Genomic DNA, 15615 nt, shown 5'->3' with positions numbered 1-15615 from the left:
GTTGTTAGACAAGGGATTCATCCGACCGAGCTTCTCGCCTTGGGGAGCTCCAGTTTTGTTTGTCAAGAAGAAGGACGGTAGTTTCCGTATGTGTATTGACTACAGAGAGTTGAACAAGCTGACGATCAAGAATAGGTATCCCCTGCCAAGAATCGATGATCTGTTTGACCAACTATAAGGTTCAAGCTTTTATTCAAAGATCGATCTTCGATCTGGATACCATCAGTTACGGATACAGGAGGAGAGTATCCCAAAGACAGCCTTCAGAACTTGATATGGACACTACGAGTTTCTCGTTATGCCATTTGGTTTGACAAACGCACCTGCAGTGTTCATGGATTTGATGAACCGAGTTTGTAAGCCGTACTTGGATAAGTTCGTGATTGTATTCATCGATGATTTTTTGATTTATTCAAGGACGAAGGCTGAGCACGAGCAGCACTTAAGAGCCATTCTGGAGCTGCTAAAGAAGGAACAGTTGTACGCCAAGTTCTCTAAGTGCGAGTTTTGGCTACGAGAGGTGCAATTCCTTGGGCACGTGGTGAATGGAGATGGAATCCACGTGGATCCCACCAAGATCGAGGCGATCAAGGATTGGGAAACGCCAAAGACGCCAACCGAGATTCGACAATTCTTGGGTTTGGCTGGCTATTACCGAAGATTCATTGAGAATTTTTCAAAGATCGCTCAACCATTGACGCTCCTTACGCAGAAGGATAAGAAGTTTGATTGGGGAATCAAACAGGAGGAAGCATTTCAGATATTGAAAGATAAGCTTTGCAACGCGCCAATTTTAGCCCTACCAGAGGGTACAGATGATTTTGTGGTATACTGCGACGCATCGCGTCAAGGATTGGGTTGTGTGTTGATGCAACGCCAAAAGGTTATTGCCTACGCGTCACGCCAACTGAAGGTACATGAAAAGAACTATAACACACATGATTTGGAACTAGGCGCAGTAGTTTTTGCTTTAAAGATCTGGAGACACTACCTTTATGGTACGAAGTGCACAATCTTCACAGATCACAAGAGCCTCCAACACATATTCAACCAGAAGGAGTTGAATATGAGGCAAAGACGATGGGTAGAACTGTTGAACGATTACGACTGCGAGATTAAGTATCATCCAGGGAAGGCAAATGTGGTCGCCGATGCCCTAAGTCGAAAAGAGAGGATCAAGCCCATAAGGGTTAGGGCTTTGGAGATGGTTATTCGAACCGATTTTCCTTTGCGCATTCGTGCCGCGCAGAAAGAAGCTCTCAAGGAAAGAAACCTTGAGGAAGAGTATCTCCGTGGGATGGAGAAGATATTGGTACCAAACAGGGAAGGAATGTTGTGTTTTGAGAAAAGGATTTGGGTTCCTCTGTTTGGTGGTTTAAGGAAGGTTATTTTCGATGAAGCTCACAAATCGCGGTACTCTATCCACCCTGGAGCGGATAAGATGTACCAGGATCTTAAAGATTATTACTGGTGGCCTAGGATGAAGGGCGATGTTGCTGTTTATGTGAGCCAATGTTTAACATGCGCCAAGGTTAAGGCGGAATACCAGAAGCCTTCGGGACTTCTGCAGCAACCAGAGATTCCCAAGTGGAAGTGGGAACAAATCTCCATGGATTTTATTACGAAATTGCCAAGAACGCCGAGAGGCCATGACACCATCTGGGTGATAGTGGATCGATTAACGAAGTCAGCACACTTCTTACCTATCCGAGAAAAGGATAATACGAGCAAATTGGCCGAAATTTACATGAGAGAGATTGTTACACGCCATGGAGTACCTCTCTCGATTATCTCTGATGGAGACGGAAGGTTCGTGTCAAGGATATGGCAATCCTTCGAGGAAGCTTTTGGCTCAAAGTTGAATCTGAGCACTGCGTTTCACCCACAGACCGACGGTCAAAGCGAGCGGACGATTCAGATATTGGAGGACATGCTGAGAGCATGTGTTATGGATTTGGGTGGTAGCTGGGATAAACATTTGCCTCTGGTTGAGTTTTCATACAACAACAGCTACCACACCAGTATTGGTGCCGCGCCATTCGAAGCTTTATATGGGCGCAAGTGCAGATCACCGCTTTGTTGGGCTGACGCAGGTGATAGACAATTGGTTGGTCCTGAAATGGTACAGGAAACCACAGATAAGATCGCACAGATACGAGACCGCATCAGTGCGGCTCGTGACAGGCAGAAAGCCTACGCGGATCGAAGCAGGAAACCTCTAGAGTTTGAGGTTGGTGAGATGGTTTTGTTGAAGGTATCACCCTGGAAGGGTGTGGCACGCTTTGGGAAACGTGGAAAGTTGAACCCGAGGTATATTGGACCGTTCAAGATCTTGGAGAGAATCGGGTTAGTAGCATACAAGTTGGACCTACCTGCCGAACTGAATGGCGTTCACGATACATTTCATGTATCCAATCTGAAGAGAAGTCCAACGCAATATACCGTTGCCATTCCTACCGACGAAATTCATGTTGACGACACGCTCCACTTCGTTGAAGAACCTGTTGAGGTCACGGATTGGAAGGTTAACAAGACCCGCTGGAGCAGTGTCAAGCTCGTCAAAGTTCGTTGGAATGCCCGACATGGTCCTGAATTCACCTGGGAGCGTGAGGACCGAATGAAAGAGAAATACCCCCACTTATTTCCTAAGAACCCTGCTTCTACAAGCAGAGCTTAAAATTTCGGGACGAAATTTTTCTAACGGGGGGAGAATGTGACAACCCTCACTAAACCAGGTATCCGTACGATTTAATTAATAATTAATTGCTGTTTAATTACTGTGCTTAACTGAAATTGCTGACGACCTGCTACCTGATTTCTAATACTTGTATATTCCTGCATCATACTTTGATTGCCGTCACTACATTATTTACAAGTTGAACCTTAGTGACAAACATGATGCACTAAAGCACAGTAGCATTAGAACGGATAACCTATTGAACATGCTGATAAAGCCAGCATCAGGCAGACACTGCCTCTAAGGGCCTGTATGAGCCAGAAATATTTTACTACACCCATAGTGAGTGTAGGGATACAAGGGTTGTAGAACTGCGTCTCTAGGAATAAGATATAATGATTGGATGTGCCTAAAACGTACTCTAAGCACGAAACACAGCACTTTTATTAACATACTAGCTTCTGGCTAACTAATAAAGTGCCAAAACATGAGGAAAATATTCCTGACACTTTGCAGAATGAGTTGTGTCACTAAAAATATTATTAACGACACTTAAAAGCTTATTTAAGCACTTCAACGGATTACTATCCAACCGAAAAACCGGACTATACCCGGAACATAAAAATATTGACAATAATATTATTGGTCTTTTTCTGAGCCAGTTAGGGTCCCTGATTACCCTAACACCCGCTATAGAACGCATCACACCACTAACCGAGTTAACCCTAAATCTAACTGGGTTTAACATAACTAAACACTAACTATCTACTTGAAATCAAACTAGTAACCCCCCCCCCTTGGGCCGATCGGTCACATTGTGACCAAGTGTAGTACCATTTTGATTATTTTAATTGCTTGTGCTTAAAATCTAGGGGACATATTAACCAAGGGTTATGGAACTTGATTTTTGCCTATAAGTACCTAGCTTAAACCAAACATAACCATCCATCACCACAACTCACACTCACACTCCCTCTCCTCTCCCTTTCACTCTCGGCCGAACCCCCTTGGGTCACCACCACCATTTTCGGCTCTTGATCATTCCATTCCAACATCATACAAGTCTTTCGGGTCACGCATAAGGAGTCTTGGAGCAAACGGAAGTGGAAGGACCTCGTTATCTTGCTTTTATCCACCACCTTTTCGCGTAGATTCTTCCCTAGCCTCGAGCTAGAGGTATAACACTTAAAACTCATACTCGGATCATTCTAAGGTGGTTAATAAGATTTGTAACGGTTAAAACTCGGAAACTTGCATTTTGAATCTCTAAAGTCTACTAAAACATGAATATAGGTGGTTAAAAGCTTAATACTTGTGTAAAAGTTGTAGTACTTGGAAGTGATGATTATTTAGGCCCGATCTACGTTGTGGTAGCTCGGATCATCGTTTAACCCGACTTTGTTAAGATCATAGATCTTGACATAAGCTTGTTTCTATCGGTACAAGGGTTAAAAGGTGAAACTCTACCACACGAGAAACATGAACTTGTGTAAAAGTATTTCTACTTGCAAAATAGTGTTTAAAACTAGCGGATCTACGTATCTGCAAGTGGTATTTTCGTAGAACCAAGTGTCGAGAAAATCATGTTTTATAAAAATCGGATAACACACTAACAAATATGATTTTTACAAACCACAAGTGTATAAACACTTGTGAAATGAAAGATCCGGCAAAATAACAATTTTTGTAAAAGATGACGGGAAGATGTAAAGATAGATTTATTCTAAAAATGAGGTTTTTACAAGATTTAGTTACTTTACACATAGATCCACAAAATATAACGGGATCTACACTATAGTTTTCAGAAAAACTACAAGTTCATGTGAACATGCGATTTACATACTTGTCGACTAGTTTGATGTGTCGGAAATTGTTTGATTGAATCAAGAAGTTGTTGAAGTGATTTTGTAAAAGAAAATGATACGCTTGAAAGCGTGGCCACCTCCAGTTACAGGGGAAACTCTGGCGAAATTTTTCTAAAATATAACACTTAGAATTATTTACAAGTGTTAGAATTATTTTTGACATGTTTTCAAAATATATTTCGCCACGACTTTATTTACAAATATTCGGAGGTGGGATTTTCACAAAACTAAACGTGATAAACATATATTTGGTAAATATAATTTTTCACAACACTGTTTATGATTATTTTGTGAAAATACACAAATATTATTTTTAGAGTAAAAATAATATTTGCAAACGTTGACGAATCCAAAATAATACGAACGCTTTCACGATAAACATATAAGTTACAACGGTAATTATTATTACCACACGATTACTAAAACGTAACTTACGCATTATACGGAAATATTCATGAACGCGTATTTTATCAACGTATTATTTTTGGGGAAAAATCATGTGAAATAGAAATATAATATTTTTGAGAAAAATATTTATATTTGGAATTAGAAATGAAGATATATTAAGTGAGACTTAATATTATAAATGGAACGCACATGTATTAAATCCCCCATCCTTGGGAAGGATATTAACTACCAAGTACATGCAAAATATAAACACGGAATAGTTGTCTAACTATTTCCCAAAAACCTAAACTATAGAGCTAAGGCACGGCCATCCGTCTAATAGAATTAGTACATGTAGGTCGTCGCACAGCTGACATTCGGAGTACTTGGTAGAGACGCACTGACTGTGAGTTCATGTCCCCCTTTTCTCTTAACTGTTTTCAGTTTTCTAAACTGCGGGGGTGAAATACATGTTACAATGTTTATGATTACTTTATACATGGTATGGTTAGCGTAAGGAGGGTTACTTCTTAGATCATGTGAATGGGTAGGCGGAAACTTGAGGTCATTAATCCTCAGGGTAGGACTGAGGGGCAGGAGCGATAGATCTATTTGGGTGTAGCGAGCCCAGTCCCAGGCCCAGCATAACGGACCTTGGGATGACTTTGTACCCGACGCATAAATCTGCTAGGTTTGAGCCTTCCTACTTGCATTTCACACATATCAATGGCCTTGCAAACCATTGGTGATCTCTTTTTCCTTATTTGCTACATACCAGGATTTTTGATAAATACAAAGGTTTATTTACTCACTTACACATGAACTCGCTCAACATTATTGTTGATTTTTCAACTTACATGTATTTCAGGGAATTAAAGATCTGGCACGGTATGGCATGTTTTTCCCGCTGCATTAGTCACCGAGGTCATCCAGGGTTCGGGGAATGTGACTCTTTCCTGGACAAGTCACAGTCCTTGAATCATGTTTATGTTAAGATTGAATTTGTAATGTTTGGTGAACAAGTTTATGGTTGTTAGGGTGTTATCCCGTTAAGACAATGTTATGGTATTTTTATTTTAATGGATGATCTTGCATATTTTTAATTCATATAGCTTTGTTATGATTAAGCTATGGTATTAAGAAGTCACACCAAATTAACCACGCTTCCGCAAAGCCAGGGTGTGACATATTGGGCCTGTCCAATAAGCGGTTCCAGATCTGTATAAATACCCCATGAGCGATTGCATTTGTAACGTTTGCTGAATCTCATACCTAAGTGCTGCCGGATCGAGAACTGGTTGTATTTACCGTCAAATCAATACAGAAAGAGTTTAAAGTGTATTGCAAGCTATTTCTACGTTGATTACTTGTTTTCCGCACCTGTAATTGACGAAAACGCCTCTGATCGACTCATTCGGGTCTCCAAACGATCCTACAATCTTCATATATCATCAAAAAAAATTCATCATGGACTAACAAATTAACACAACTATGATTGGACCTCTCTTTCTACTAAGATGAAATATGATTTGGCCGATAGACTAATTCATTCTGATTGGGCCTTTAACTGTCCGCTGATATACATTAAACCGACAATGTTTACTGATTGGATCACATGCAATTACGATGGTGGCCGACAAGATAAAGCTATACACAATGGTGAATAGGATTGATTGTGACTGGGCCGATTATTCACTAGGCTGGCATATCTCACATGCAAACAACCACAATAATCTTTTCAATGGCCGACACTTTGATTTACTACTCAAATCTCATTGGACCAACATTATATAATGCAGATAATTGAATCACGTGAATTGATGTCTTGAGTGTTCATAAAAGCGAAACTAATGAGTGGACTTGATTGTTATTATAAGCGGACCTAATGAGCGGACTTGATTGGTGTGTCTTTTGAAGCGGAACTATGATGTCACAAGAGCGGACATGAATGCAGTTTGGAGCGGACCTGTTGTAGTTTGGAGCGGGTCTATCAAAAAAATGTCCGAATAAGCGGACTTGAAGCTGATCAAATGAGCGGATCTACCAAATGTTTATAAAAGCGGACCTTAATCGGAGGTTAATTTGGACCATTTTTAGTGTGAATTTTAAGGTCAAACTTTCAGGGATTTGACAATGAACAATAATCTACAATCTGTGAAATTTTGAGCAAATTCCGACCGTAAAATCTCGTTCTGATGAAGAAAGAAGGTGTAGAAGTAAGAATTTTAGATGAAATCCAGCAAATCTCTATAGAACTCCTCCTCCTGTAGCTCTGATACCACTTGTAGGATCGTGTTTTGACCCGAACGAGTCTATCAGAGGAGTTTTGATCAGATACAGGTGCGGAAAACAAGTACCTGACGTAGAAACAGCTAGATCTTCACTTAAATCACTTTTCTGATTGATATTACAACATTTACATTCAAATCTCACACCGGCAGCACCTCGGTATGGAATCTCACACACGTTATAAATGAGTTCGCTTATATGGTATATATAGTGCAGGTAGGTCCCCACATACGGACATGTCCGAATAAGCGGACCTCACAAATAAGCGGACCTCCTATGTCCATATAAGCGGACCTGACACATAAGCGGACCTCCTATGTCCATATAAGCGGACCTATCAGTTTAAATCTATATACCATCCTATTTTCTCGTAAAACGCGCCCTAATCTAATCAATACAATGTATGACTCAATCCAAGACGAAATCAACAGATGTAGTACACCAACAGACAGGAAACACCCCTAATAGATAGGTGAACCAGGTTAAAATTAAAGTCGTCTGGACTATACTCAATGCATAATACCACTAATAAATCGCCTTTACATTTGCAGGTAGCCCAAGTCTGCCCCAGTTTGACCCGTACAAAAATATCTGCTATGCCCTGAACCAGTTTTAGGTAAATTAATTATTGATAAAGAACTTGAACACAATACTTTGACTTCCTGACCTGCAGAGGTCATTACTTGAGAATATAGCTCATTTCAATCTAAGTATTGAATCTGTAAATTGTGTGATGACGCCACATATGAATGTATTTAGGCCCAACAAGTACCCCCCTCCATGTACCAAATATATATGATATTTGGTACACTTATCCTTTGGTTGCCTCGTCTACAAGTAATTTTATTCAACATTTGATATAGTAGCACTGCATGCTAATTTGGATATGAGGACTTTTTATCTTTTCTCTAGAACTAATAAGTCAATATTCTTAACTGTTGTAGGTCATTTGCAAAGAAAACTGGAACTCCACAACAAGCTTTAAATGATCCGAAAGTTGAAGTTCCACCATTGTCGACCATGAGCGAAGATAATTACGTGAAGAGTGGGGAGATTAAGAAGTATGTGCCAAATATGGAAATTATATACCAGCCAACTAGGTGTAAATGATTCAAAAGTCATTTTGTTCACGAACAGTTCCCAAGTTAGGTTAATCAACTTATACTCAATTGTCTCACTCGCATGAAGTTTTGATCAGTGCATGCGTGTTTTGTTCATGTTATGGAAATATATAGAGAGAGAAAAGTCGCTTTGTTCATGTTCTATAATGGTTTATTACGTTTTTGTTTTTGATGGCTTCATTCTATTTGAATCTGTTTGCTTAAATACTCATGTTGTTTTGTCTTAGTTAAACCCAAGAGCGCCACTACGCGCGCATGGGTACAAACCTAGTTTACCCTATAAGTAAATAAACAAGAACCGGAAAGTTATACCACATCCTCTATGGGAAGCGATAGCTTGGTTCTTGTCAAACAATGACACCTTGCGGTAGATGTTAAATAAATTTGTCACACAAGGACAAGCTGAGTTAGTTGTAGAGAACAAAACCCCTCTATGTATTACATATCTAAGGGGCTGTTTGGTAGCCTCTGAATGGTCATTAAGAGGCTACCTCTTAATGGAAATTAAGAGGCTACCTCTTAATGGAACCATTAAGAATTTTATCAATGAGAAGGAAGAAGAATGTGACATGTGATGATTTACCATTCAGAGGTTACCTCTTAACCATTCAGACTTGAGGTTACCTCTTATTCATTCGGAGGTTTTAAACCATTAAGAGGTAGTATCTGAATGGTCATTAAAAGGCTACCAAACAACCCCTAAGTTGCTCTCACAGGACATCCACATTCACAATTTTTTTCCCTCCGAACTTTTCATAATTTGATCTAGTTACTTTAGGTTAGAATTTCTTAAGGCACATGACTATGGTGGTAAAGTGTCGATTCTCTATTCTAAAGGTGGAAAGTTTTTGCAAAGTACCAATATAGGTGGAATTCAGAGTATTAGAGTAGGTTAGTTTAGCATTAGAAAAAAATATTTTACTCGGAAATACTCTTTAATACAATATTTGGTAATCATCCCTTGGCCTATGGTCAAGCGCGAGGTGAGAAGCTTTGCTTCTTTTGGAGGTTCTGGGTTCAAATCCAGACAAGAGAGAATTTTAATAATAACTTAGTATTACTAACATACTAACTACTAACCTGGTTAATAACATCCTAACCATACGCTGTTAAAAAAGAACAATATTTCGATCACAAAGCAACCCTTAAAGCAACTTTTATTTTGTAATAGTCAAATAGTTTCAGATATATAGAGTGCTAATTATAATTACTTGCTATTAGTGTTAACAATGGTAATTGTGCTTCTAGCAGGGAGGCTTTCAATTAATACTTAGGTGCTGTTTGTTTTTTAAGAGGTAAAATGTCTGTAGTTTGCGGATCATATTTGCAGACAATTGTAGAAGAAGAGGTGGACCAAATCTCTCCTGTCTGCAAGAAGAAGGCTGTTTGTTTTTTAACGTATGTAGACTCCTAAAATAAATTGGTGGTGGTGTACGGACGATGGTGGTGGGTGGTGGTGCTGGACGTTGATGGTGGTAGACTGTGATGGTGGGTGGTGGACGGTGGATGGTGGTGTTGGTGATAGACGGTAGTGGGTGGTGGACGGTGGTGGTGATAGACGGTGGACGATGGTGGTGGTGATGGATGTCGGTGGGTTGTGGACGGTGGTGGTGAACGGTGGTGGACGGTGATGGTGGGCGGTGGTGTTTAACCCTCTGCAGACCTTAGAAGATCTTTGAAGTGGCTTGGCCAAGTCTGCAACAAGAAGAGCTCGCGCAGACGTTTTTTTTAATGAAACGTCTTCGGAAAAACAAACAGTCTGCGTGACGCAGAAAGAAGAGTCTACGCAGAGCTTTTCAGAAAAAACAAACAACACCTTATGTCACCTCCAATGCGCCTGTCAAAAGTGTGCCCTTTAAAAATCCTTCCTAGCCCTTATCATTGTGACAATTTGTCCACATGTCTGTTGCAAAAAGACACTTCTACAATTATTTTTCTTGGATTTTGCATATGGGTGGGCTCCAAGTAAAAAATTAAAAGGTTTTATTTATATATTGTGTGTATTGAGTAGGTGATGAGATGGAAATTAATAAAGGTAAATCTTATTTGTAGAGTTAGAGATAAAATAAGGGTTTTTAATGATTTGTAAGGATACGATGTAACAGAGAACGTTTCACCTAAGTACACGTAAAACGCATTGAAGATATTCTTAGTATAGTAGTGACTTTGGTGAGTGTTCACAACTAAGATTAACATTATTATCTAACATTGACTTATTAATCATAAACTTTGGTGAGTTGTCCACTTTGCATCATATACATATTATTTTTATGTTTCACCAAAATGGATAAAAAGAAGTTTTATATTTTCACTAGGGTTTTCACATACTTGGAACAAAAATGATTAGATTTAAAACTAGGTAGAATATTATAAATTATATTATACCTAATAATTTTCCATGCTAGAGTACCCAATTATATGTTTCAACAACTTCTTTCTCATTTACTTATAGCCAGCTGCTACCATTGACTATAAATGTGAAAGTCCTCGTTAAAATATTTTTATATCTATCCATCCTTTTCAAATCAATTAAAATCTAGTCATTTGTTTAATATAACACAGTGGAAAATCTCCATTGTTCCTTGTTCGAATATTGTTCTTCTATAAAAAGTGAACTTATCTTATGTTTGTCAACTTGTAAGAGCAGGTATCTCCAAGTTCTTTTAACTCAAAGGCTACTCGAATTTAGCAATAAATTAAATTTCCATATACTATGTCTGTGTTGATAATTCTTTCTAACATAATGTTTAATGTATGACATGTTTAACCGTTACCGAATTATGTTAGGTATATCTGAAGACTCCACATTCAGCTACTAGGAGCTAGCTACAGGATCGGTTATGGCAACAGAAGACAAGGTTCACGAATCCATCAGAATACTGATAGAAGGTGAAGCCTCAAAACCGAATCATTTCAAGCAAGATAATGTCACGATTTGTATGGTACCTGATACACTTTGGAATCTAAATCCAAGTGCTTATACGCCTCGAATTACCTCAATTGGTCCTCTTCACCGAGGGGACCAAAGGTTAATCGCTATGGAGGAGCACAAAGTGGCTTACATGTATAAATTATTTCGTCGAACTGTTGAAGTCACCAAGAAGGATATGGAGCAAATTACGCGTAAATGTATACAAGCGATCCTCGGGCTTGTAACGAGGGCTAGAGCTTGCTATGCACCAAGCTTTGCTTATTATGATGATTCAAGTTTTGCTGAAATGATGGTTATTGATGGTTGTTTTATACTTGAATTACTCTACAGGTTCCAATATGGAATTGGGGAGGGTGATCCAATATTTGACAACATTTTGGTGACACATGATATTAAAAACGACTTGCTGCTGCTACAGAATCAGATCCCTTTCTTTATTCTTGAAATATTGTTTCGTCTCACTGTGAAACGGATCTTAAACCACGCTTCACTGACTGACCTTGTCTTTTATTTCTTCAAGGACATGAATATCATAAATAGTGAACTTACTATAACAGATGAAACAATCGAGCATTGTCATATCCTTGGGTTCTTCCAAAGCGGCTACAGACCCAGAGCCACAAAACGTGGCCGAATCCCAACCATCTCATATTCGGCCACTGAAATTGCTGGAGCAGGAGTCAGATTCAAGGCACAACGCGATGAGAGTTCCCTGCTTGCAGTAAAATTTAAACAATTATCTTTTGTCCCGGGGTTGGTCAATTTGTTTGTTAGAGAAACATGTGTCAAAATTCCAGTATTAAGCATCAAAAACTCCACTCCCTCATTATTGAGGAATCTGATTGCCTATGAGCAGTGTTACCCATTAAATCGTCATTATGTTACCTCTTTTGCCTTTCTCATGGACAGGCTCATTGACACGAAAGATGATGTTTCATTGCTTGTGAGGTCAAAAGTCCTCCAACACAACCTTGGAGCCAGTGAAGATGTCACAAATCTCTTCAACAATATTTGCAACGGTGTAGTCCTTCGGGATTTTTATTACACTGAGGAATGGAGGCAGCTGGATGAGTACTGCAACCAGTTCTGGCCTAGCATATTGATTTCATTAAGACGCCTTTATAAAAGTACTACTTGGAAAACATTGACGGTCATTGCTGCAATGATAATCTTCGCCGTTACATTAGTCCAGACCATCTATACCGTTCATAATGGTTGACTAAGAGTTTAATTTAAAGAATGACCGAAGTAATTGCATCGTTAATGTTACATGTTGATTTGTTCCCCTCACATGGATTCATGTTTCTCTTTATTTTTATTTTGTGAATACGTACTTGTTGTCACTACCAAGATGTATCCTTTATTCAAGTGAATGTTGCAACAGTTATGTAATGTTTCTTCAAGTGAATGCTGCAACTGTTATATAATGTTCATGTTTCAGATGACAATCTACTTTGTTCCCATTCTATAATTCACATCATATATATTTCATGTAGGATAGCATATTATCGTTCATAATAAAAAAAATCCAATGCAAAAGGTAAACAGATTAAGCTAGTTTGGGTACACATGTTACAATATACCAGTGGATAAAACCCCAAAAATAAGTTCGTGATATGCTCAAAAGGATCGACACATATTTTTACATCAATCGAAACCCATAGAACCGAATATCAGTAATGGCTCCGATAATACCATACTTTTACCGATGTTGTTCAGCTGGAATTGACGTGGTAACGATATTGTTGGGGCAAATTCATTCCGCTCATCATGGTACCCGTATGGTGAGATTCGTTATAGCTATAGCTTAGGATATATAAAAGATAATCTATTGCTGATACACCACCGAATTAATAAAAGAAACCATAAAAGCGAATACTAACACCACTACCTAATTTGTTTAGATGGTACCGATTCAGTTCCTCATGGTAAAAAAAAAAAAAAAAAAAAAATCAATTATATTTGATCGGTTCGATTTTAATCAAAACTTTTATCCAAAAGTAAATAATAAATAAGCATCTCGCAACAGTTTATTCATAATTTAATAAACATTACATTATATTATTAGAATAACGAAAATGCTAAACGGGACGTCAACTATAAATAAAAAAACCGCTAAATGTGAGATAGCTTTGACAACATGTACGCATGTCGTTCTTTTACTTGTACAATACATTGTGTAAGACCCTAAAATGTTTTGACGAAAAAGGTGCCGCAGAAAATACGAACCGTAATAATCCTTGCTTTATAAACATTCTTTAATACTTGGAAACCGTTTTTAACAATTCGTCACAAAAATTACATCCTTCATTCATACTCATCATGTATATAATAAGACACATATTTAAAGGACTACATGACCACACTCCCGTACAATCCACGTTTTGACTCGATCTTCAACCATTCTTCACTTCATATGCAAGACCCGTATAACCTACAACCACCATACACCCATATCATTAGTAAAGTAAGTTATTCCCTTTACAAGTGCGGATCCATCCATGTACAATCACTTATCCGATCTTCGGCTTCCAACTTTCAAGACCCCAATCTTAATATAGATGCACTTTCATTCCCATTCTCAAGACAATATGGTTAACAACGTTAAATGCATTCGTACATATAATCCCGATACATACATACCTTCAAGCCCCTTCTACATGCGTACATATATGTTAGACCTACAAAATAATAAATGATATCCAAAAGCCAAAGCATGATCCACTGATAAAGAAATAAGCAAAAGACTAAACCAAACTATCCCCAAAGATAGTGAATCTTGAACACCTATTCAGAACATATGTTCAAGAGCATGGCTAACATCTGATGATCTGTTGAAGGCTAGCATCTGTTGAAGACCAAAGCCCTAATCAAGCCAAGGCCTGTTGAAGAAGACCAAACATCAGTTAGTCCAAACAGATATTTGGACAACTGCAACAGAGGATAGCTTAGACAATATTTTCTCAATGTAACAGTACTTATTTTATCAGTTGTTTAGTATAGCCTAGAACAGATGATAAGGTTGCTCAGGTGTTTGCAAACATCTAAGAATCTTTTCTGTTAGGAATGTTAGATGTCACTATCAGGGTGACGTCAACTGATCTTATAACAGAGCTTTTGTACTTGTATAAATAGATCACACATGTTAGTGATCTATTCGTCACACACACTCACATTTTCTCTTTTAGGAACTGATCTGTTTGTGTGATCAACTGAGAGGGTGTCTGTAAAATTAATCGTTTGTAAAACATTTGAATCTTTTGAATGATTAATTAAAAACAACCGTTGATGATGACTTCCAGTTTGTGAATATTATTGTGATTGTCACACCCCCAAAATCCACCTGCAGAGTATCACCTCTTGGGAGCGTGACTGACCAGGATCAAGCCACCAATCATATAGAACAACATATATATAATAAAAGTAATTGCTATTAAACCAAACCAAATCCATATGAATGGTGTTCCAAAAACATAAGTAGGTTATCATTGTTTAGCGGAAGCGTATAATCAAAACCCAGCATAATTAATGTATCAAATGTCATAAAGTGTTTATCAAGACAATCACGATCCATGCCCACAACGACCTGCTCCTCCCTGTGCAAGCTCCATATACCTAACGACCTGCAAGGCATGTAACAGAGGATCAACAACTAGTTGAGCGAGTTCACAGAAAGTAAATGCGTAATAGGAAGTTCGTTTGTAACATGTGGCTCTACTGGGCCGATAGTACGTTCTATTGGTGGGGGCTTCCCATGTTGTATAACCACTAGACTACTCGTAACCATAAGTATCCTTCACAACCGAGGATAGTAGTAAGTATAAATACACGTAGGTTTTACGTGAGTATCCTTCACAACCGAGGATAGTAATAAGTATAAGTACACGTAGGTTTTACGTGAGTATCCTTCACAACCGAGGATAGTAATAAGTATAAGTACACGTAGGTTTTACGTGAGTATCCTTCACAACCGAGGATAGTAATAAGTATAAGTACACGTAGGTTTTACGTGAGTATCCTTCACAACCGAGGATAGTGATAAGTATAAGTCTACGTAGATTGTAAGTATGTGTCCTGCACAACCGAGGACAGTGAATAGCATAAGTATGTGTCCTGCACAACCGAGGACAGTGAATAGCATAAGTATGTGTCCTGCACAACCGAGGACAGTGGTATGGTAGTCTAGTATTAGTGTCAGTACGAATCTATTCAACCTTATTCCTTCAATCCCATTCCCAAGCCCTTGGGAATCCCATGCCTTAGTAAGGGTGTGAACTCACCTTGGTTTGCTCGGTATGCTAGGTTATGCACTCACAAGTAATCAGTCAAGTCCTATTGTATGCA

The 15615-nt window shown here is 38.6% G+C and overlaps 1 protein-coding gene and 1 long non-coding RNA gene across 3 annotated transcripts in view; both read left to right on the top strand.

Annotated features, from left to right (window-relative positions):
* Positions 1–8232, top strand: part of LOC110934297 — a 32622-nt gene extending 24390 nt beyond the window's left edge. Inside the window, exon 5 of the long non-coding RNA XR_002588214.2 lies at positions 8163–8232. This is a non-coding gene — a long non-coding RNA (uncharacterized LOC110934297). The remainder of the gene's footprint in view (positions 1–8162) is intronic.
* A 2650-nt stretch (positions 8233–10882) lies between these two features.
* Positions 10883–12561, top strand: LOC110932746 (UPF0481 protein At3g47200). 2 transcript variants are annotated; one of them, XM_035985803.1, is made up of 2 exons: positions 10883–10986; positions 11127–12561. In XM_035985803.1, the coding sequence occupies exon 2, from the start codon at positions 11180–11182 to the stop codon at positions 12488–12490; it is 1311 nt and encodes a 436-aa protein (XP_035841696.1). In that variant the 5' UTR covers positions 10883–10986; positions 11127–11179; the 3' UTR covers positions 12491–12561. The 2 variants fall into 2 exon arrangements, with proteins under 2 accessions (XP_035841696.1, XP_035841697.1); XM_035985804.1 differs by having other exon boundaries at positions 10983–11054.
* Positions 12562–15615: the final 3054 nt, after the last annotated feature.

This window comes from Helianthus annuus, chromosome 16 (assembly GCF_002127325.2).
Source record: "Helianthus annuus cultivar XRQ/B chromosome 16, HanXRQr2.0-SUNRISE, whole genome shotgun sequence".
Taxonomy (NCBI): Eukaryota; Viridiplantae; Streptophyta; class Magnoliopsida; order Asterales; family Asteraceae; genus Helianthus; species Helianthus annuus.
The sequence above is the reverse complement of the archived record's forward strand: the minus strand, read 5'-3'. Positions and strand labels throughout refer to the sequence as shown.